Genomic DNA, 25529 nt, shown 5'->3' with positions numbered 1-25529 from the left:
AGTTTCGTTCCAGGTGACGCGGTTTAAGTTTCTGTACTTTCAGTTCCTCTGAGAACCAGCGATGAGAGTTACCATGTCTAGTATGAGCAAATTTGGTGAGAGGGGCGAATATGTCGCTGGCTGATGACAGCCAGGTGGTGATCCCATCCGACATAGAATCAATATCTGATTCGGGGAGGGTAGTGGGGTAGGTGTTGGTCAGGTGATCAATAAATCCCTGGGAATCATAAGAATTCCATTTGCGACTCAATCCCCCGGGGAGGGGAGGAGCCTTAAGTTTCCCTTTAATTGAAATAGTGACGTCAATCAGGTGATGGTCAGACCAGAGGCAGGGGGAGATGACTGGGCAAGACAGGACGAGGTTGTGAGTCCAGATGTGGTCCAAAATGTGACCCTTGATATGAGTTGGGGAAGAGATGTGTTGGGACAGATTTAGGTTTGTCAAGATTTCAAACAGTTCGATGGCGTGGGGTCCGGCTTGGTCATCGTCAAACCAGTAATTGAAGTCGCCAAATACGGCGAGTCGGGAATGGTGGGTGAGCAGGTCGGCTACTTGCTCACTGAAGGACAGTGGAAATGATGGCATTGGCTGGGGGGGGCGATAGAGGAGTACAATCGCCAAGGCACCCCCAGAGGTTTCCACGCTGATAACTATGTTATCTGCCCCTGGTAGGGTAAGTGAGGCGGAGGTGAGGAATCTGAGATTCTTGTGTATGATGGCCGTCCATCAGTCGCACCCTATATTCATGCAATGCCTGTCTGAGTTGTAAATCACAACCTTGGTCAAGGTGAGGCAAAATTCTTCCGCCAAGTTCTTGAAGGTCTCTATGCCTGCGTTGTTCCACGTCACTGACAACCTTGGATATACCAATGATATCCCATTGGTGGAAACCCAACTGTGACCCAATTTCTTTCAGGATATGTCTGTCCCACAGGGTGGTCTCTATCACTATTCAGCCATGCCATCCTATTAGTTGTGTTGCCTCTTTCCACTCCATCCTGATAATGCTTGTGGCCTGCAGTCGGTCAGGTGGAGGGGATCGCCCATAAGCATGGCTGGGTTGCTCCTTGTCCTATTACATGCCTATCAAAAGGCAGGTTCCTTTTGAAGGGAGAAGGCCAAGTCTTTTAGTACCCACGGTTGGGAAGGACCAATAATATTTGCAGACTTCTGAAACTATGAGTCACCACTGTATCGTTCCCCCCCTCCCATGTAACTTCACCAACATATTTTGATTCATGCATGTATACTTCAGAAATGAACATCATGAAGCAAAACGTTTTTCAGTATTTTGCAGCCTTCACTGCCTGGGGCTTTGTTATGGATTTTGCATTCATTTGCAACAGCATTTATATAATAATAGTCGTTCTGCAGGGAGGGATTACCCTTCCCTTCTCTTGGTATATGCTCTGTCCCAATTATTCAGGATCAAAGCAAGCTTTTACTAGGATAGCATGTGGCTGAGCTTCTTAAAAGGTCAAAATAAGCGGTTTGAGGGTTATACTAGTCCAAATGAACACACCAGTGGTCAGAAGAGGGCAGAATAGAACAGGAGCAACACAAAGTCCATCACTGTGGTCACCATGTCTAGGAGAAAAGTGTAATACTTATTCAGCAGCGCATTGAGTGCAAGAGATGCAGGGTATGTTCTGAGAGCATGGAGCTGCAGATAGAAACCCAGAGTGGCACACTGTAACATTTCGAAGATGGGAAGGAGGAAAAGACCTGGAAAAAAAATCAACAGGGAAACACAGGCAAATACTTGATGTATGTGTAATGAACGTCATTGCTGTTTAAGCTGCTGGGTCAGTTTCCAGGTTTTATTTCACCACAGTTTGTCCAGACCTTTTCTGATCCTTTGCCAGACTACCCTTTGCTATTTGCCCATGTAAAGCTAGGTCTGGTGGCTCAGTGGATAATGCATCCACTGTGGGAGCCTGTGTTCAACCTCATGGTCATAGGTTCAAATCCTGGTGGGTCCACTCATCTTTCATCCTTCTAAGGTCAATACAATGAGTACCATTGAGTGGGGTAACAACAAACATTTGTTATTCAGCACCAAGATATTCTTATGGCTGAACGGGGGATTCACAAATGCACGTTATGTTATGTGATGGCCACTTGCAGGTGGGAAAGTATAGCCTGTACATGTATTCATGTACACAGACTAGAAGAACAACAGAATAAAGCTAAGGCTGCCTCCCTTGGCAGTGTTATAGGAGACACATGTATACAACAAGTCAGAGAAATCAATAGATGCTATGGTGAGTTGGTTACGCACCAACAGCCCTTCTGACAACATATTTAATTCTTGTACAGAAATACAAGCATAGGAACTTTGAATTTGTTAATATGTGCAGTTCTAGTATTCATCTATCATTTACTCACTTCATTCAGCTTCTGCCCAATTATCATATCAGGCAGAAGCTTAATGAAGTCAGATCACTAAAAAACAGTGAAAAATCTTTTGGAATTTGAGAGTGTACTTTGAAAGTAAAATGTAACCTTGATCTGGGCATTTGCTGAAACAATTAGAAGGAAATAAATGTTATTGCTGAAGACTTTAACGTGCAGCACAAGTCTTTTTTTGCATACAGCTAACATGCAACAGGGAATCAAGCTCTGCCACGAGGTGAGTACTCGCGTTGGATTTAGTTAAAAAGGGGTCACATTTTTGACAAAATATCCGTCCAAAAGTCATTCTTTTTGCCCTGATCACCTCCCATTTGTTTACTGATGCTGGTGGTTATTAGCTGTGAAAGTGCCCTGGGTTCCTCTAACCAGGCCCAGGGCCAGTGCTCTGTCCTCTAAGGGTATATGGTAATTGGTATAGTAGGCCATGTAGGTTTGGAGAATCCCATGGATTTCATGCATTTATGTGAGCACTGCTGTGGTGTCTAGTCCCATGGAACTGGATGAGACAGCAGATTAGTGGGTTTGCACCAAGTTGACCTAGAAGAAACAGGGAGGTAATCAGAAGAAAGGAGGCTAGGTCCACTCCCAGAGGAAAGCCCCTGGTGACCAAGATCAAAAACAGAAACAGGCCTCAAAAGGTTCCCAAACACAAGCCCTATGAGGGAATTCCCAGAAATAATCCTCTTACAAGGTGAAGGGTTATCAGCAAAGAAAGTTTGACACTACGAAGGCGTGGTTGTGTGTGTTTGTTGTTGCTTGCAGTCAGGACACAAAAGGGGAGGTGCATTTTGCACAAAGAAGCCCCACACCCATGGGCACTCCATGGGAATTGCTAGTGTAGGTGTAGGGGTGGAGGCTTGCCCAGATTTGGAGAAAGTGTATGCAGAGCTCACCTTAGTTTCCATGGATGGGATGGAAGTTGCAACCCTGGCAGCCTTACCTCCAAGCATGGAGAATTACAGGCAAAGGCCTAAGATCAACGTGACTGGGATTGAGGCTCTGAGGGATACAGGTGCCAGGATACCATGATGTGTTTCCCCACAGCAGATCCTACCTGGTGTATTTCACCAGGTTACCTATGCAGACAACAAAGACAAGCTCCATCCCATGGCAATGATGATCTTATAATGGGGAGGTGTGACTAGTCCTAAGAAAGTAGTTGTGTCTCCTGCCCTCCCAGAAGAGTGTCTGCTGGGAAATGATATTGAAGCTTTTGAGTGGTCAGGGGTTGAAAGGCAAGTCCAGGCTCAGATGCTGAACTTCTCTGAATGGGTTTGTGCTGTGACAAGGGCACAGGCAGCACACCAGGGGAGTACTGGGCACTTGGACCCTGGACGGGTGGCCAAACCTCAAAGAATAAGAGAACAGGCAGAGGGTCTGGTGAGCCTGCCCAAGTAGCTCAAGAGGTTCATAAGGAATCCAACCCTGAGGGGGAGGATCTGGTACCAGAAGGGGGATTTCACCCCTGCAAGATCTTTCTGGCTTGGTAGAGTTGCAGGGAGCTGGTTGACCCTCCAGGGAGGAGCTGTGTCATGGACAAAGGGATTGCCCCACTCTAGAGGGCCTGAGGAAGACTCCCTCCAAGCAAGAAAAGGGTGAAGTCAGTGGTTTCCACAGAGTATATTGGGAGGATGGAGCCCTCCATACTGAGGCCAAGGACCCCAAACCAGGAGCAACCAGGAGAGAGGTGGCCCCCCAGAAGTATAAATAGTTTCTCCCCACATTGGTTCATGACATCCCCTTAGCTGGACATTCGGGACAGACCAAGACCTGGAACAGGTTTGTCAACCATTTCTAGTGGCCATTATTTCTGGCAAGGGAAAGGAGTTTTGCAGCTCCTGTATAACCTGTCAAGCCAGTGGCAAGACAGGGGCTAAGCCAAAGGCTCACTTGATACCACTACCAGTGGGTGGGACTCCTATTGAGATGGTGGGAATTGACACTGTTGGCCCCTTCGACTCACCAAGTGCCTATGGGAACAGATATATCTTGGTGGTAGTGGACCATGCCACCAGCTACCCAGAAGCAATACCCCTCAAGACAGTCACTTTTCCCACAGGGGCCAGAGCCCTATTTGGCATCTTCACCAGAGTAGACTTACCAAAAGTGGTGGTTTCAGATAGGAGGACTAATTTGATGTCCGCCTACATGAAGGCGATGTGGGATGAATGTGGTGTTCAAGTTCACAACCCCATGTCATCCCCAGATGAATGGTTTGGTGGAGAGATTCAATAAGACCCTGAATGATATGATCATGGGCTTATATGACAGGCTCAAGAGTAGATGGTATGTTCTCCTCCCATGCCTGCTGTTTGCTCACAGTGAGGTGCCACTGAAAGGGGTTGGTTTTAGCCACTTTGAGTTACTTGGTGGCTATCCTGTAAGAGGGCTGTTGTGTTTGATTAGAGAATCTTGGGAGAAGCCTACCAAAGAGCTCAAACAAGAAATGCTGAATTAAGTGCTAGGTCTGTGGTCCCGCATTGCAAATCGTAAGCAGCATCCTGGAGGCCAGCCAATAGTTTATTATGCTTTGGTATGACCATACGACTACTATGCCTGAGTACCATCCAAGAAAGTTGGTATGGGTGTTGAAGCCTATGTCTCCAAGGGTCCTTCAGGACAAGTGGACTGGGCCCTACCCCATTCTGGAGATAACAGGTAAGATCACCTACTTGGGGGACCTTGGCACGCCTGAGCCCCCACAGGTTACCCCATGTCGACAATTTAAAACCCCACCAAGACAGGGCAGAAATGACCATGCTGATGGTCACAGATGAAGGAGGGAAGGAGCAGAGCGAGATTCTGCCAGACCTCCACTCCACCAATGCACAAGATGGGTCATTGGAGGGAGTAGTACTCTCCCCCAAATTGAGAGACCAGCAGCAAATGGGCTGCAGTCAAGTGTTGGGGCAATTGCCTGTCCTTTTCTCCCTGACCCCTGGACTCACCACTTGGTGTGTCCATGATATTGACACTGGTGACAGCCTATGTGTCAAAAACAAATTGTACAGGCTGACTGACCAGGTCAAAGCAAGCATTAAGGCTGAGGTAGCCAAGATGCTGGAGTTAGGGATAATTGAGCCCTCTGACAGTCCATTGGCCAGTCCAGTGACTAGCCCAGTGACAAGGGGGAAAGAAGGAATTGAAGCTTTGTATGGAATACAGAGGTTTGAATGCAGTCACCAAGACTGGCACTCATCCCATACCCAGAGCTGATGAGCTCATTGACAGGTTGGGGACTGCAAAGTACCTGAGTACATTTCATTTAATTTGACCTCCGGTTGCTGGTAGATTGCACTAAGTCCTGGAGAGGTCAGCCTTTTTCACCTCAGAGGGCTGCTTTCAGTTCAAGGTGATGTTCTTTGGCTTAAAGAATGTCCCTGCCACCTTCCACCAAAGGTTGGTGAACAGAGTCCTGTCTGGGTTAGAAACTTTCAATACAGCTTATCTGGATGATATAGCTGTTTTCAGTTCCACCTGGGAGGAGCACCTGGTCCACCTGAGATAAGTGTTTCAGGCCCTGCAGCAGGTGGGCCTGACTATCAAGGCAAGCACATGCTAGGTAGGGCAAGGATTAGTGGTGTACCTGGCCAGCTTGTAGGTGGAAGCCATGTACAACCTCTCCAGCCAACGATACAGACCATTCTGGATTGGGATGATCCAAAAGCCCAGACACAGGTCGGGCCTTTCTTAGCATGACTGGGTACTACAAGAGGTTTGTGAGGAACTATGGGATCATTGCGGTTCCTCTGACAGAACTTACCTGAAAGAAGCAGTCCAAAAAGGTCATTTGAACCACAGAGGGTCAGATGGCCTTTGGCACTCTGAAGGAGTCGATGTATTCACCACTAGCCCTACTGGCCCCTGACTAATTAACAAATTTGTGGTATAGACCGATGCTTCGGAGCAAGGGATTGGGGTAGTACTGGCACAAGTAAATGAAGAGGGCCAAGATCAAGCAGTCGCCTTTATTAGCAGGTGACCATTCCTCAGAGAGAAAAGTTGGAGTACCATTGAGAGGGAAGCCTTTGCTGTTGTCTGGTCCCTGAAGAAGCTGAGGCCATTCCTGTTTGATACTCACTTTCGTTTTTGACACTGACCACAGGCCTCTCAAATGGCTCATGCAGATGAGTGGGGAGAACCCACAATTGTTGAGGTGGTCCATTTCTCTACAAGGAATGCACTTCACAGTCAAGCACAGACCTGGGACTGCCCATGCCAATGCTAAGGGAGATTCCAGGTTTTTATACTTAGATGATGAGGAGTAACAGTTGACCAACCCCTTTTGTTTGTGGGGGGGGGGTAAGAGTCAACCTTTGTGCCCCTATCAACCCCATGTTTTAACTAATAATGGTGGTTACTGGCTCGAAAGTGCTCTGGGCTCTGCTAACCAAGCCCAGGGTCAGTGTTCTGTCCTCTAAGGGTACATGGGAATTTGTATCATTCTAACTTGCAAAGACAACTTACCTGTCAGTCTGTAGTATATGGTAGGGCATGTAGGTTTAGAGACCCATGTGGACTTAATACACTTAGGTGTGCACTGCTGTGGTGCCTGGTCTCATTTTAAAGCTAGGCCTGCTTTTCAGACTGGTTTTGAAATTAAAACTCTGTCCAAATTCAGCTTTGGATTTAAAAGTACTTTCAAAGCCCAAACCTACTTGTTTGAGGCATATGAGCTGCAGATTACACACTTTTGTATAGATCGCCATCTGGTGTTGGGCCCGGATGTTTGCAGTTTGTTTTTCCTCTTGGAAAGTCTTTGGAAGTCACGAGGTTGGTGACTCCTCCTTTGGATGGTATTGCGCATGGGCTTCGGCTCCATCCTCAGATTGTTTTTTTCCGCCATCGGGCTCGGATGTAATCTTCGCGCTCCGGTTTCGAACAGCTTCCAGTTCGACGATCGACGCGCAATCCTCACCCCAAATCGCGGTATTGTTTCGATCGCGATCTCTTCAATCAACTCGCCTTCTCATCGGCACAAACCTTCGGTTCCAGTCGTCGACGGCGGCCTTCGGGCCTACCCAAGCTCCGGTCCCGGCTCATGGAAAGAACTCCATTTAAAAAGTGCCCTCGATGTGGGTCCAAATTTCCCCACACCGATCTTCATGAGGTATGCAACCTCTGCCTCTCCCCTGAACACGAGGCTCGAGACTGTCCGGTCTGTAAGTCTTTCCGATCCAAAAATACTATTCGGGACCGAAGAGCCAGAAGGAACATGGCACACTCCTCGACGTCCATTCCAGTCGACATCTTCAGAGACGACATCGACGATCCGGAACACCATCGCACTGAAGAGGACCTCGTCAGCGCTTCCGAGGCCGACGAGTCAGATGTGGAAGACATCACTCCGGCGCAGAGGGTCGTGTGTACCAATCTACCCCCCCCACACCCACGCCGACACCCAAAAAGCATTCGGTCATGCCTTCGCCTCCGGGCCTAAGCAAGACCAGAGACACTGCTTCACACACCCCACCTTCGGGCCCGGTGAAGAAGCCAAATAAGCCTTCTGGCGGCTCGGGCTCAAGCCAGCCTGCCAGCGGTGCCGAGAAACACACTTCGGCACCGAAAAAGAAACCGGCCTCCACACCGAGCTCCGCACCAAAGCCCTCGGGGTCGAAACCCAGCTCTTCGGTACCGACGCCATCTTCGGTACCGACCAAACCACACAAGCCCACCGGCATCGACACTTCCAAGCCGAAGCCCATCTCGGCGCCGATCAAGAGACCGGAGGTTCCCAAGCCGGGTTCTAAGCAACAAACCGGCACAGAAAAACCTAAAAAGACATCGGCCCCGACGCCTTCGGCACCAAAGGGCCAAATAACCTCACCAGAACTATTTACACCGGATCCCTTGCAAAAAACTCTCACCAAGGATCCAAAAACTGGAAATTTGATACTCTCTACCAAAAAGAGACATTTGGAGAAGCCTGCTCCGCCTCCACCTCCAAAGAGGAAGGACTCTGCTACCTCTCCGTTCAGAATACCTTCCCCTCCCCCTCCACCTCCTCCTCCTTCCCCCCCTCCGCCCTCTCCACCCCCACCTCATCGTTCTCTGACCCCGTCTCCAGACGATGATGATCAGGGACCCATATCATGATATAGGGGATGTGCCACAGGACCCCACCCCTACAGGATCCCCAGACCCATGGGACGATTACAATATTCCAGATATCCCCAACGTCCCACAAGACGATCTTTACCCTTCTAGGCCATCTCCACCAGAAGATTCATTAGGGTTCAACCATCTTCTGCAAAGGGCGGCACATTATCACGGGGTGGACTTGCATACCGACCCCGTGGAGGAAGATTTCCTCCTAGACACATTTGATACCGCACATAGGTCCACCTCCATATTGCCCATGCTCAAAGGAGTGGTAAAACATGCACCAGAAGTTTTTAAGGACCCAGTTAGAGCCAGGGTCATTAACCCACGTATTGAAAAAAATACAAACCTGCTCCCTCAGATCCCTCCTACATCAGAGGACCAGCGCCACTAGATTCTTTAGTAGTATCTACTGCACGTAAAAGGGCAAATTCGCAAGCGTCAGGTGATGCACCACCACCTGACAAAGAATAAAAACTACTAGATGCATCAGGCAAACGCACAGCATCCCAGCCGGCCAACATATGGCGTATAGCAAACACTCTGGCACTACTGGCCAGATATGACAGGGCTCATTATGACGAGTTCGAGAGCATAATGCACCATCTCCCTGAAAAATATAAAGCTAGGGCCAACGAGTTAATTCAAGAGGGTAAAACAATCACAGATACCTCCATACGTTGTGCCCTACATGCAGCAGACACAGCCTCCAGTGCCATCAACACCAGCATCCTTCTCCGTTGCCATGCTTGGCTAAGGGTATTTGGTTTTAAACCAGAAGTACAAGCCTCAATCCTTAACCATCCCTTTGACCAGGAACATCTATTAGGGCCAAAGGTGGATGAGACCTTAGAAAAAATGAAAAAAGATACGGATACCGCAAAATCCATGGGGGCCTTACAGTCACACCCGCCCAGACGCTCCTTTCGCCGCTCCTCCTTTCGGAGTACATCCAGAGGCTACTCCTCAGACACAGCGTCCACATCATATAAATCCCCTACTCAGACCACCTTTACAAAAGGTTACCAAAGAGGCGGCTACAGGGGTAACAACAACAAGGGCAGAGGCAAAACAAACAACGCCCATTCTGCCACACCTCCTACCCAATGACTTCCCCCCGCTCCCTCCAGACCATTCCACTCCGGTCGGGGGCAGACTCCAAAATTTCCTTCATGTCTGGGCGACCATCACCTCAGACAAATGGGTGACCCAAATAATTCGGTCAGGCTACTGCCTAGAACTAACATCTACCCCCCCAAACATTCCACCCAGGCAACACCCAATGTCACAAGAACATTCAAAATTACCAAAGCAGGAGGTAATCTCCCTCCTACAAAAACAGGCAATAGAACACGTTCCTGTCAATCAACAAAATATGGGGGTTTACTCCCTATATTTTCTCATACCAAAAAGGGACGAGACTCTACGACCTATTCTAGATCTCCGGCCCCTAAACACATACATACACTCAGACCATTTTCATATGGTAACGCTTCAGCAGGTACTTCCGCTCCTCTCCCAAAACGACTTCCTCACCACTCTGGACTTGAAAGACGCATACTTTCACATTCCAGTGCACCATGCTCACAGAAAGTACCTCAGATTTGTAGTGGACGGACAACACTACCAATTCAAAGTGCTCCCGTTCGGAGTCACAACAGCACCACGGGTATTCACCAAGTGCCTGACAGTGGTGGCGGCACACTTGAGAAGACAGCACATTCACGTCTTCCCATACCTAGACGATTGGCTGATAAAAGCCACTTCATACAATCAGTGTGTACAACACACCTCCACCACAATCCAACTACTTCACCAACTAGGCTTCACGGTGAACCACCAAAAGTCCCAGCTACAATCATCCCACATAAAACAATACCTCGGTGCCACCATAGACACCTCAAAAGCGATAGCCTACCCCAATCCGGACAGGATTGCAAGCATTCAGGCTTTACGACAAAAATTCATACCTCAACACTCCCTTCCAGCACGAGTGTTCATGCAACTAATAGGGATGATGGCCTCCTGCAATTTCATAGTACCCCACGCAAGGCTCCAGATGCGTCCCTTCCAAGAGTGCTTAGCGCACCAGTGGAACCAGGCCCAAGGTCAACTGACAGATCTGGTGTTGGTAGATGGTCGCACCCATCGCTCTCTGCAGTGGTGGAACACCACAAACCTTTCCAAAGTTCGACCGTTCCTGGACCCGGTTCCCCAGATAATACTAACAACGGACGCATCGCTCTCCGGCTGGGGAGCTCACCTATTACATCTCAACGTGCAGGGCACATGGACGCCTCAAAAAAAGTTACTCCATATCAACCATCTGGAGTTACTAGCAATCTTTTTAGCCCTAAAATCTTTTCAAACACAGATTTCAGGCAAGGCAGTCCTCATTCGCACAGACAACATGACGGCCATGTATTATATACAAAAACAAGGCGGCACACACTCTCCACAGCTCTCTCAATTAGCACAGAGCATATGGAGATGGGCAATTCCCCACAAAATCTTCCTCCTAGCTCAACATGTCCCAGGAGTCCAAAACACCGTGGCAGATTTGCTCAGCAGACAGACACAACAAATCCACGAGTGGGAACTTCACCCACAGGTTCTTCATCCGTTCTTTCAAATGTGGGGGCATCCACAGATAGACCTCTTTGCCACCCACGAAAACACAAAATGCCCAAGCTTCGCCGCCAGATACCCACACCCATTGTCCAAAGGAAATGCGATATGGATGAACGGGTCAGGCAAAATTGCGTACGCTTTTCCGCCTCTCCCACTCATTCCATTAGTGGTGCGCAAACTACAACAACACTCCCTCACACTAATCCTAGTACAGCCAGACAGCCGAGGTATATCACGCTGCTGGAACTCTCTGTAGTACCACACCAAAAACTACACCTCTCACCATGCCTCCTAACCCAGAACCATGGAGAGATCAGACACCCGGACCCAGCTCAGCTCAACCTTGCAATCTGGCTCCTGAAATCCTAGAATTTGGGTACCTAAATCTTCCCCCTGACTGTATGAACGTCATCAGAGACGCTAGACGACCTACCACTAGAGCGTACTACGCTGCCAAGTGGAAACGATTTGTTTTTTTTTTGCCATAATAACACCATCAATCCCCTGGACATGACCATTCAACACATCATAGGCACTTACTCCACCTACAAAGGTGTAATCTAGCCTATACGTCCATTCGACTACACCTTGCTGCAATTGCAGCTTACTTAAAAAACAAGGCAACAGCTATCACTCTTTAGAGTACCTGCCATTAAAGCCTTCATGAAAGGCCTGAAAAGACTAATTCCCCCCAGAGTACCACCCTCACCTGTGTGGAACTTAAATATCGTTCTCACAAGGCTAATGGGGCCTCCCTTCGAACCTTTGCACAAATGCGAACTACAATTCCTAACATGGAAAACAGCTTTCCTTGTAGCCATCACTTCCCTTAGAAGGGTCAGTGAGATACAAGCACTTACCATACAAGAACCTTTTCTTCAAATGCACCATAACAAGGTTGTTCTCCGTACCAACCCAAAATTCCTACCTAAAGTTATTTCCCCTTTTCACCTAAACCAATCTGTAGAACTACCAGTATTTTTCTTGCAACCACAGACCGTTGCAGAAAGGGCTCTGCACACGCTAGATGTCAAACGAGCCTTACTCTACTACAGCGAGAGAACACAACCTTTCCGCAAGACCAAACAACTGTTTGTCTCTTTCTCTCCACCACACAAGGGCAACCCCATCTCAAAATTAGGGATAACTAGGTGGATTGTAAAATGCATCCAGATTTGCTACCACAAAGCAAAACGAATGCTATCCGTTCCCCCTAAAGCCCATTCTACACGAAAGATAGGGGCTTCCATGGCATTTTTAGGGAACATCCCATTAGATGATATCTGCAAAGCAGCTACATGGTCAACACCGCACACTTTTACCAAACACTATTGTGTAGATGTGCAAACTAAGCAACAAGCTAGTGTGGGCCAGGCTGAACTCAAAACATTATTTCAAACCACTGCAACAGATACCGGTGGTCGCCGCTAAGGTTGGGAACTGCTATATAGTCTATGCAAAAGTGTGTGATCTGCAGCTCATATGCCTCGAACGGAATATGCTACTTACCAGTATGCATCTGTTCTTGGCATGTAGAGCTGCAGATCTTCACACGCCCACCCGCCTCCCCGGCTACCTGTATCTGCTCAAGTTTATCTTATTTAGATACATACATGGGTTTCTTCACTGTTATTACTACGCTCCATCTTTCCCTGCTGGCGAAAAACAATCCGAGAATGGAGCCGAAGCTCACGCGCAATACCATCCAAAGGAGGAGTCACCAACCTCGTAACTTCCAAAGACTTTCCAAGAGGAAAAACAAACTGCAAACATCCGGGCCCAACACCAGATGGCGATCTATGCAAAAGTGTGTAGATCTGCAGCTCTACATGCCAAGAACAGATGCATACTGGTAAGTAGCATATTCCTTCTGTAACTTATACATCTCCCCTAAGGTCTGCCCTTGGTGCCCCTAGAGTAGGGTGCATTGTTATAAAAAGCAGGGACAATATAAAATATGTTTTATATGCCCTGGTAGGGAAAAACAGCCAAAATTGTTTTCTCTATTATAGTGCTTCTAGAACCATAGGCTAACATGGGAAGACTTTTTTGCTTAGGAAGTAGCTTGCAATATCATTCAAAGTATCAAAATAATGGTTACAATAATTTCAACAACTTACCTTTGTCAGATTTATTATAGCTATTACAGAAAAGTAGTTTTAGAACATAATATCCTGAGGTTACCTAAAGCTACCATGTAGCAGCCTCTTCTGTTTAGCTAGCCTTTGAGAGCCTGAGCCAAGCTGCCCCCTGAGTAGGTGTGAAGAGGCAGAGGGGCTAAAACAATACAGCCATTTTGTAGGAGGAGATTTGCTTCCTGGGGAAGCCAGGGAGAGGAAGGAGGATGGGGAGATCAGCTGGGCTTCAAAGGCAGTAGACCAGATGTCACAGGACCCAGGCCAGCCCCCACTTCCTTGATCCCCAGCGAGATGGGAGGCCTCTAATTAGATTAGGAGAGGGACTGCAAGAGCAGTGTAGTGAGTTGTTGCACTCCTTTGGGTTGGGTTACACAGACACACACACACCAAGGAGAGATTTTCTCCATTTTGATTTTTGTGAGAACAGTGCATTCTGGGTTACAAATATGCCACACTTCGCAGCAGAAGGCGATAACTTTACCCCTGTTGGTTGGGATGTACCACCTCTTGCCAGCCCAGAATGGAGGATAAATATGAGAGAGCGGTCGGAGCTCCTCAGAACACTGCCTGCAACAAAAGAAGAAGGACTGACCTGTTGGTCTCTTGCACTGCACCAGAGAAGGCTTGCACTCAAATGAACTGCACCTGCTGAACCCTCAAGGCTTCACAAAGAAAGGACTGTGCTTCACTCAAAGGAAAAGGAGTAGACTCCCTGATCAGCAACAGGTACAACAGAGCTGGAATACATCACCTGCAAGCCCAAAGAGAGAATCACCCCAGCTGACCAGTTGCAACTGGATTTTTCCTGCCCTTTGCAGATGCATTGTGGGAAATTGAGTCCTAGGCCCTAAGAGGCAATCCAGAGTCGCTGAACCCTTGGACTGAGCTAGTGGACACTTATTTCCCCCAAAGTAACCAAGAAATGTAAAGATTTTAAAGTTTGGAAACTTTATGGAAAGTTTCTCAGGAAAGCTTCTGAAGGAGACAGGCTCCTCAGGAGTCAAGCCACCATTGTCGACTCGCAAATTAGCCAGACCATGCTGGTTTGCCCTGCTGAAACTCCAGAGCTTCTAACTTTCGATGTCAAGGACAAAGACTTAGAGACTCGCAGAGGCATCGTGCTACAGCATGCCTCCATCTAACTTCAGATCCAAGAAGCCCAAGGACCCTCTGATGAGCCCATCATTGATAGAAAAGTTCCAAGAAAAAGACTGAGTCTGAAGGTAAACTTTTGACCGGGACGTAGCCCTCTTCCCAACTGACCCGCGCTCCATTGCAGTCAGCCTAAAACTCTGACTTTGTCCTGGTCCAGCACGACCAGATAGGCGTGAGGGGCACTTTAAGCTTTTTGGTACTAGAATGTACAATTTTTGATTTAATCTTAGCATTTCATATCTCTGGTTCCTTACATCGCAGTTTGATATTTTGGTGTTGTTCTGAAGATAAAAATATTCTCTATTTTAGTAGATTAGTGTTGGATATTTATTGTGTTATGTCTTTTACTTATTTGCTGTTTTGGTGATAATAAATGCATTACATATACCTGTCTCCTAAGTTAAGCTTGACTGCTTGTTTGCCAAGCTACCAGGGGTTCAGCAAGGATTAGTTTATTCACTGAAACCTGACTGTTTCTATTAGTGTTTGTGATATTATTGCTAGTCAAAGGTGAATGCCCCCACCGACTAATAATCCACTTTCCTACAATATCTATATCTTACAGACGACGTCTGGTAAAGATATTTCATAAACTCCTCAAATGTATCCTAGATGGAACTGACACAATGGCCATAGGGAGTTGTTAAGTAAGGGTACACTAATATGGTGGTTGCATACCTTTGGGGCTATGATCTCCATCTGTTTATTGTCTTTGGATGCGTTATTAAGAATAGGCTCTGAAAAAGACTTCCTTCCTACTGCAAAACTGCAACTGAATCAACTGTAGGACAGCAATTCAAAGGAAGAGATAGCCATTGCCATCTTTCTACTTTTTTCGCTGTTATAGCTAGAAAAATACTGTACTTCAATAATACTTTGAACAAAAGGAACCAAGTTTTCAGCTGAAGCCTCAATGGTTCACAGATGATTGGTTCAGAGGCGAATGGATGTCTGTAGTAGGACAAAAGAGGGTAAAAATTATAGCCTACAGCCAAGGGCTGTATCAGTCCTCCCTCAAGTTTGAGACCCAAACCACAAGCTAGGGTCTTTAACAAGGAAGAGAGCCTTTAATGACTGGTATAGCCCTAGGGATAAGGGCTACAAACTAATGGAACACTCTACCCACTAGATATATAATGGCCTAAATTAAATGAGAGAAACTAAGGCAAGTAGTGGAATTTTGAACAAGAAGGTCTATACCAGCCATTATTGACCCTCTGCCACTTCCTAGTCTTCAGTGTAGCTCCCAACATTCTAATGTTCTGATAAATCTTTCAGGAATCCTCAACACATCATCTTTGACAGCTTAAAAGTCATCAAAAGGAGATGGTCTGGAAAGCCTGAAGTTTTCATGCATTGTGAAGCTGAAAGGGAAGTACGCACTGAGTCACACCTTGTTTCAGGGAGCGATGTGGATCTTGTGCTGAATTTCCCAAACTTCAAATTCATGGTCCATTCTGAAGCAAACAGCATCTGTAAAGTCCTAAACATTTATCTGTAAAGACCTAAAAGTTGCCTAAACTTTTAGGTAGAATCCCCTCACATTCCATGTAAAAACCTTTGCCTGGTGTTGCAGATTTCTACATACAGCCATTTGTGGTAGATGCCTTAATAGTCATGTTACACTTTCTGGTTATTTTCTGAATATTGAAGACCTCGTTGATGGTGAGGGAGTCTTAACAGTAGGCTGAATCTTTCCTTCAATTGACGTCTCCAAGATTCCTGCTGTTGCCGTGTTGACCGGTTTGGTGCAGGGTGACCCATTCATAGCAAGAAGCATCTCACTGTCAATTATTTTTGTAGTGGCAAAAGCTCTAATAATGAAAACCTTGACATTGAAGACGTCTCTGATGTTGACTGGGGGTAGGACATAGTTATTGCAGGAGGATGACAGCAAGCCATATATGCAAGACAGCGGAATCAGGTGTGGACCCAATTTGTTTTAGATCAATGATTGAATCCACTCTCTCTTATGAAAAGAGTGACCTCTAAAAGTATCAGCAGAGGACCATGGGCGCCCCTTGATTGTGGAGATTTATGCTTGCATTTTGACCCACGAGGACGACCCGGCGCTGATGGCTCACCGCACACGGAACCTGACTTCTTAATCAAGTTTCTCTAATACAGACTTTTGAATCACAACACGGACCAGACCTTTCATTGACACAAATTCCGCCTAAGGCGCTGTTACTTTACTTACCTTGCCCTGAAGAAGCCCATGTCTGGGCGAAACGCATTGGCTGTATTGCACCTTGAGCACATCATGAATAAAAACAAAGAGATACAAGCAACGACGTGGACTCATTATTTTTCTTTATTGGATATATATATATACTGTAGATAAATTCCTATAAATATTGACTCTCATACCCCTGTGATTGCATTTTATGTCCAGGGATTACTGGACCAGTCTTGCATCTCCCTCCTTAAGGTTCTTGTGAGACATTATAGTGCATTTAGGACTTTCGTCGTAGGGTGCTATTTTTGGAAAGACAAACAATGCTTTGAATGTTCACATACTTCTGCTAAGTTATCACAAAATTTGGAGTTCTTCTTAGGGAAAAGAGCTATGAAATCTTATGGAAAAATTATTCAGCAGTTGAGAAATCTCACATGAAGTGTACCACATCTTAAATACAAACACTGAGACAGGAGAGGTGCTCATTTAGAGTTGACTCTAAGAATAACTCCAGTGAAGTAATAATGTTATTGCATGTAGGAGTTCTGGTTTATGCCAGGCGGTAGCTCCATAAAAGTGCATAAAACATTTTTAAATCATGCAATGTAATACGTGCTATGATTTATATTTTCTGCAAAAACAACAATTGATGGACAGAATGCAGAACAATGTCATACATTCACCCCAGTACAGAGATCTGGGCCTAAATCCATCGTTTTTTTGCTCACCATGCCATTCCAGTTTGAACCCAGCAATATGCAAATCAGTCTTGACCCTGTGCCTCATGGGAACAGTCCAGCCCTAACTGCCAAGCCAGGTCCTCCCTGGACTGGAAACAAGCATCCTAGGACCGGTTTCGGGGTTTCACCCCTCTTCAGCCAGGATAGCTTGATTCCAGTGGCATGGAGAGCACGGGACTCACGTCTGAGCATACCCGTCCCACTCGGGGTGACAAATGCAAAAACAACAATTGATGGACAGAATGCAGAACAATGTCATACATTCACCCCAGTACAGAGATCTGGGCCTAAATCCATCCTTTTTTTGCTCACCATGCCATTCCAGTTTGAAACCAGCAATAAGGCGTGAGTTCAACCAGACCTTTCCTACTGGTAACTTCCATGATAAGAGGTATAAAAAGTAAGACATTTCTCCCACATTAGCGCTACTCCATTTTTCGAAAGGCATTGAAAAGTTGTCAAAAAAGCCTCAATCAAAGTTGGGACAAAGTTGATTGATATCTTGCGGAATTACTGGGGCCTTCCTGGCTCCTAGACTTATGGAGAAAGGACCTACATTTGGCAAGGACTGACTGTTTTTTGTATATTCGAAGAAAAGAAAATTATGATTTTTGTGTTTGATTTTAAAATATTTTTATAGGCTCTGCCTAGCCCCTTGAGGGTATATTCTGTTAATCAAAAACAAGGATGATCTACTTCCCTGCCACCTCAGCACCTACCATCCTACCTGGCTATATGGCCCTTCCCCCTGAAAATCGGACCATATCACCACCAGCAAAAAACCTTGACTTGCTCTTCAATTCACCATGTGATTAGAATCTTCCATTACTGTTCCAATCACTGCAGCCAAATACTAAGTTTTAAACCTCTCAGTAGCCAAATAAACATGTAATTCCACGCATCCAAGAAATGCTGATGCTTGCACTAGTCCTAGGTCCTTATTCCAGGATACCCTCTCGGGTGATTAGTGCACAATGCAAGTAAACATAACATCACATAACATAACATTCCCTCTAGACAAAGTAGTAACCATCAGCAAAAGAACCCAGTGTAATCTTACTAAATATACCACACCTCATCCTTTTGTGAAAATGTTAGAAGGCTTTCAGCCTAAAATAGGGCTCTCTAAAAACTATTGACTCTTGGGATTAAAGTCATCAAAAAATTACTCCAACAATCTCTCCCAAATGCTGAACCAGTACAGCTTGGCTGACAACCTTCTCTCAACCAGTCAAAAACTCCTAGTACCTCTAAAAACACTTTACACTGTTGCTGGATTTCAGACCTCACTGGAAACTCGCTCCGTAAAGAACAGTTCAGTCACCTCAACCCGCAAGTTTTAGATGGCGTTCAAGACCCACCTCGCTCATTTTAAGTTTCTCCCCAGTTAATTCAACGGCTAATACTGTCTTATATGCATCTTTTACCATGTGTCATCTGTTACTATCAAACCAAGTACCTCCAGTCTATGTATACGAAGCGCCCTATAGTTACGTGTTATATATACACGTCTTTTCACACTTACTAAATGAAAGGTCTTCAAGTGAAACCCTTACTCCAGCAGTCATACCGAGAGATAATAGAAAGAGTTAATGTTAACAGTTGCTTGTGCAGATGTTAAAGTGACTTCTGTTTGTATTTGCCTGCAGGGGTTTGAACCCACAGACACTGACATTGGAAGGAAGCAGATTGTCTGGAAGCGCTTGCAGAGTCACACCGGCTATAGGAAGAAGTTATCCCTTTACCCCTATGCAGAGAAGAACAGGTATGGTAAGAGCACTGCTCTGTTATTCGGGTGTACATGAAATGTCTAACCGAACTCTGTGAGCAGCATCTGTTAAACTCACAGATACTTGCCCAGAGTTGCTACACGTCTTGTTCTGTATACAGTGTCAGCAGGCAGTGGCGGCTGGTGACTTTTCAAAGTGGTGAGGCGTAAAAGTTGGGGGTGAGTTTGACTTAGCAAGTGAGCCCAACTGAAAAATGCAACAAAAATGTAGACCACATATAGCGTGCCCATGACAACTGACTTGCCTCTTAGTTAATTAATTTCATTGCTGTAAGAGGCAGCTGAATGTTTCTTGTAAGTTTATGCTTCCAACTTTAACTTTTAATAAATTTCACTCAACACAATGATATAATAATAACAAGTTTGAGGCATATGAGCTGCAGATCACACACTAGGATAGTAGATGGCCATCTGGTGTTGGGCTCGGATGCTTGCAGGTTGTTGTTGTCTTTGGGAGAAGTCTTCGTGGTCACGAGATAGGTGACTCCTCCCTTGGACGACAGTGCGCATGGGCATCAACTCCATTGTTAGATTATTTATTTCCGCCATTGGGTTTGGATGCAACTTTTCCGCTTCGGTTGGAAATCTCAATTCCAAGCTTCTCGAAGCGTAAAATTTCCACAAAAACCATCGAAGCACCTTCATCTTCGACACCGATTTCATCGGCTCGATTCCGGACGTCGATGCGGGCCACTGGGCCTTTCCACGCCGTAAGGCCTACGGCTCATGGAAAGGATGCCTTTCAAAAAATGCCCCCAGTGTGGAGCAAAATTTCCACACAGTGACCATCACCAAGTCTGCAACCTGTGCCTATCACCTGAACATGACGAGTCCAGCTGTCCAACCTGCGCATCCTTTCGATCCAAAAAGACCATTCGAGATCGAAGGGCTCGAAGACACATCATGGCACAGAGACCAGCTCCGGAACCAGAGGACATCTTTGATGAAGGCCCAGATGTCCCAGAAGAAGATTCAGAGGATCTCCAAATCATCTCCGAAGCAGAGGACTCAGACGACCCCATCACTCCTGGGCAACGTGTGAGTACTACTGCCCCTGCCCCAACCCCTCCAAAACCAAAGACATTGGTCAAGACTTCGCCTGTTGGCCCCAGTCGAGACCGAAAACATCCTTCAGAAGCCCCGCCTCCAGGCTCGGCTCCGAAGAAACACAAGCCTTCCGGTAGCTCGGGACTGAGCAAACCGCATGTCATTGTCCCACCGGCACCTTCGGCACCGAAGCCAAAAGACCACTCGGCACCGAAATCGGCTTTGATGCCTTCGGCCCCGAAAACGCCAAGGCCAATAGATAAACCGGCACCGAAGGTTCCCAAGCCTAAAGATCCAGCTTCGGCTCCGAAACCATCATCAGCACCGAAATAAACGGCTAAGGACTCTGATGCACCTCCTAAAGCCAAAACCTACATGGATCAGCCAAAACCTCGCTCGGAACCGAAAAAATCGGCACCAAAAACTGTTCCTGAGGAACAAGAACTTTTTCACCCAGATTCCATCGATCCAAGGCAGAAAAAGATTTATATTAACCCAAAGACTGGACATGTCACGGCTGTGCCATGTAAAAAACGAAAACTGGACACACCACCTGCCCCAGTTCCTGTACACAGGAAGGACTCTGCAACATCGCCTATGCCCCCTTCCTATCCTATACTGCCTTCTAAACCACCTCCTCTGCCTACACCACCCTTACCTATACCTTCTCCATCACATACACCACCTCCAGATGATGATGATGATGACCTAGGGGCTGGGGGTGATCCTAATGACCCGCTCACGGATCCAGATACCTCACCACTTGACGATTGGGCATTCCCTCTCCCAACAGACATGCCAGAACCGCAGCCATATCCCTCCAAACCATCTCCTCCAGATGATCACCTAGGGTTTGGCCAATTATTAAATAGAGCGGCACTTTACCATGGCATCACAATGCACTCCGGCGCACCAGAGGAAGACTTCCTCTTAGATACTTTTGAACAATCTCAAAAGTCAATACAAATCCTGCTTATGATCAAAGGAGTCATTAAGCACGCCCCGAGGTATTTAAAGACCCTGTCCATGCCAGGGTTCTTAACCCTAGAATAGAAAAGAAATATAGGCCTGCCCCTCAAGATCCTAATTACATCAAAGGACAGTTGCCTTTGGATTCTTTGGTCGTTTCCAATGCTAGGAAATGCGCCAACTCCCAAACCACAGGAGAAACACCACCCCCCGACAAAGAATCCAAACTGCTAGAAGCCTCTGGCAAAAGAGTAGCAGCACAAGCCGCTAATCATTGGCGTATTGCCAACACCCAAGCCCTACTAGCACGATATGACAGGGCACACTACGACCAGTTAGAGAATCTCTTACAACATCTGCCTGAACAGTATAAAACCCAGGCAAATTACATTATCCAGGAGGGAAAGCTTATTTCAAATGCGTCAATTAAATGTGCGCTTAACGCCGCAGACACCGCCTCTAGAGCAATTAACACCAGTGTGCTCCTTAGACGACATGCCTGGCTAAGCATTTCAGGCTTTAAGCCAGAGGTACAAACTACCATACTTAGTCAGCCATTCAACCAGGAACAGCTATTTGGACCAGCAGTAGACACTGCCCTTGAAAAAATTAAAAAAGACACCGAGACTGCTAAGTCCATGGGAGCATTACAGTCTCCACAACCACATGGCTCCTTTTGGCGCTCCTTCTACAGTGGAACTTCCAAAAATATGGACACAGATACCTCGTCTACATTCAAAGCCACTACACAAACATCCCCCAGTAGAGGATATTTTAGAGGTGGATACAGAGGAAACAACAACAAGGGACGAGGTCAAGGTAACAACAAAACTCGCACCTCCCCTGCCACAAAACAGTGACTTTCCTCCGCTCCCCCCAGATCATTCCACTCCAGTCGGGGGCAGACTAACACAGTTCCTACCTGTCTGGAACTCCATCACAACAGACAAGTGGGTAAGACAAATTATCCAGTATGGTTACTGCCTGGAACTCACAACTACCCCCCCACATATACCACCCAAACAGCGTTCAATGTCACCAGACCATCTTACGCTCCTCAAACAAGAGGTTCTCTCATTGCTCCAAAAACACGCAATAGAACCAGTTCCCTTAGAACATCAAGGGACAGGGGTATACTCACTCTACTTCCTAATCCCCAAAAAGGACGGGACTCTAAGACAAATACTCAACCTCAGACCCCTAAATCTGTATATACACTCAGATTATTTCCATATGATCACTCTTCAACAAGTGCTTCCACTGCTGCAACAAGGTGATTTTCTTGCCACACTAGATCTCAAGGACGCCTACTTCCACATTCCCATACATCCTGCTCACAGGAAGTATCTAAGGTTTGTGGTGGACGGACAACACTACCAGTTCACAGTCCTTCCATTCGGGGTAACCACCACGCCCAGAGTATTCACAAAATGTCTGGCAATAGTAGCAGCACATCTCAGAAGACAACAAATTCATGTCTTCCCGTATCTAGACGACTGGCTAATAAAAGCCAAATCATTCAACAAATGTGTTCTACACACTCACCAAACCATCCAAATCTTACACAACTTGGGGTTCACAATCAACTATCCCAAGTCTCTTCTCCAACCCTCTCATATACACCAGTATCTAGGAGCCACCATAAACACCTCCACAGCCCTAGCATATCCCAGCCCAACCAGGATAGCCAATATACAAGCTCTTATCACAACATTTCAAATTCAACACTCTCTTCCAGCAAGAGTGTTCATGCAACTCATTGGCAGGATGGCGTCATGCATCTTCATTGTGCCTTATGCAAGACTTCAAATGCGTCCCTTGCAAGAATGTCTAGCACGTCAGTGGAACCAGGCTCACGGACAACTCACAGACCTTGTGTTGGTGGACAGCCGCACACATCGCTCTCTAAAATGGTGGAACATAACAAACTTGTCCAAAAGGCGGCCGTTCCTAGAGCCTCTTCCACAGATAGTGCTGACAACAGACGCATCACTCACAGGATGGGGAGCTCATCTCCTCGGACACACAACTCAGGGCAAATGGACCACTCAACAGAAAGTGCTCCATATCAATTACCTGGAACTGCTAGCAGTATTCCTAGCACTAAAATCATTCCAACTACATGTCCAGAACAAAACTGTCCTCATCCAGACGGACAATATGACAGCCATATATTACATACAAAAACAAGGAGGCACACATTCTATGCAGCTGTCCCAGCTCGCACAGAACATTGGGAGATGGGCCATTCCTCAGAACATATACCTACTTGCAGAACACCTTCCAGGGGTTCACAATCAAATTGCCGATCTGTTAAGTCGACAAACACAACAGATCCACGAATGGAAACTACATCCCCAAGTCCTACTGCCCTTTTTCAAACAATGGGGCCAACCAGACGTAGACCTGTTCGCCACACACGAAAACGCAAAATGCCCAACCTTCTCTGCCCGGTTTCCCCACCCGGAGTCAAAGGGCAGTGCGATATGGATGAACTGGTCAGGCAGATTTGCGTACGCTTTTCCGCCTCTCCCACTCATTCCATTAGTGGTACGCAAGCTCAGACAGCAGTCTCTCAAACTGATCCTAGTAGCTCCCACATGGGCACGCCTGCCGTGGTTCACAACACTACTAGAACTCTCTCTAGTTCCACACCAAAAACTGTATCTCTCCCCGTCCTTAATAACCCAGAACCATGGAGAGATCAGACACCCAGATCCAGGTCAACTAAATCTGGCAATCTGGCTCCTGAAGTCCTAGAGTTTGGTTACCTTAACCTGCCACCAGACTGCATGAACATTATAAAAGAAGCCAGAAGACCTACCACTAGAGCTTGCTATGCTGCAAAATGGAAAATATTTGCCATTTACTGCACTAACAATGATATACACCCACTGGATGCATCCATCCAGAACATCATTTGCTATTTACTACACTTGCAAAGATGTAATTTAGCATACTCATCCATTTGTCTCCACCTAGCAGCATTAGCAGCCTACTTACAGAATCGACAGCACTTGTCATTCTTTAGAGTCCCGGCGATCAAAGCCTTCATGGAAGGACTTTGAATTATTCCTCCCAGATTACCACCCTGTCCAGTGTGGAATCTAAACATTGTTCTTACTAGGCTCATGGGACCCCTATTTGAACCTCTCCATAAATACGAACTACAGTTCCTCACATGGAAAGTAGCTTTCCTTATCGCTATCACATCCCTCAGAAAGGTAAGTGAAATCCAGGCTCTAACCATACAAGAACCATTCTTACAATTACACCGTAACAAAGTGGTTCTTAGGACAAATCCGAAATTCCTTCCAAAAGTCATATCTCCGCTCTGGAGAAATGGTGGCCTGCCACAATTGGCTACCTTGGCCGGCTTCCAGGACTGGGACGCGATAGGGATCTCCACTCTGGGGGATGTCATGCGGGGTCCTATCCTGAAATCCTTCCAAGAGCTGCAGACAGACTTTCAAATGCCGCGCACCCAATTCTTTAAATATCTGCAGTTCCGGCATGCCCTTTCGCCCAGTCTGGTGGGCCTGGAGGAGTTGGCTGATTTCAGTCCCATAGAGGCCAAACTGTTCATGGGGGACCTACGAGACCACAAAATCTCGAGAATATACCAGTCCCTCGTGACTTACTGCTCCCCGTCACTGCAGCGTCTCCGAGGGGCGTGGGAAGAAGATGTAGGCCCCCTGGAGGAGGAGGACTGGACGGAGGCCCTGGCCTCTCCGCGTGGGGCGGCTATCGCTGCGAGTCTCCGACTCATTCAGTTCAAATACCTCCACAGAGTGTATTTCACTAGGGTTCGTTTGCATAGGGCCGGCTTGGTGGCATCCCCGATTTGTCTTCGCTGCATGTGTGATGAAGGGACGTTGCTCCACACTGTATGGGACTGCACTGCACTGGCTAGGTTCTGGCGGGGCGTACTGACATGTCTTTCAGAGGTTCTGGGGTGGGATCTTCCTCGGTCCCCTAAACTGGTACTCCTACATGTGATGGACGATATAGGGGGCAATATTTATAAGCGCCATCTGATGCTTCTGGGTTTTACCCTTGCCAAACGGGATATAGCAAGGGCCTGGAAGGCGGCGGCTGCCCCCCCAATATCGGCTTGGAAGGCTGGGCTGGATTTTTGTATGGGACTAGAGGCACCCATTTATGTAGCGCGGGGCTGCCCGCGAAAACACTTTAAAATTTGGAAGCGGTGGGCGGATTACAGGGGATTGGAATTGGAACCCATTTCGGAGGGATGATTGCCTGGGTGTCCGGCGCTCTTTTACATGCGTTTTGGGGACGTGCAACACGTATCTATTGGGTGCTACCGGGCTATATGGCCATGATTTGTAGTAAGGACAGACTC

At 46.8% G+C, this 25529-nt stretch overlaps 1 protein-coding gene across 2 annotated transcripts in view; it reads left to right on the top strand.

Moving 5' to 3' along the window:
* DISP2 (dispatched RND transporter family member 2) overlaps positions 1 to 25529 on the top strand; it is a 320137-nt gene that overhangs the window by 181387 nt on the left and 113221 nt on the right. For both annotated transcript variants that reach the window (XM_085626880.1, XM_085626881.1), the window contains one exon: positions 19011 to 19126. In XM_085626880.1, coding sequence (XP_085483006.1) covers positions 19011 to 19126 — 116 coding nt within the window. The remainder of the gene's footprint in view (positions 1 to 19010; positions 19127 to 25529) is intronic.

The sequence above is a fragment of the Triturus cristatus genome, chromosome 9, assembly GCF_964204655.1.
Source record: "Triturus cristatus chromosome 9, aTriCri1.1, whole genome shotgun sequence".
Taxonomy (NCBI): Eukaryota; Metazoa; Chordata; class Amphibia; order Caudata; family Salamandridae; genus Triturus; species Triturus cristatus.
The sequence above is the reverse complement of the archived record's forward strand: the minus strand, read 5'-3'. Positions and strand labels throughout refer to the sequence as shown.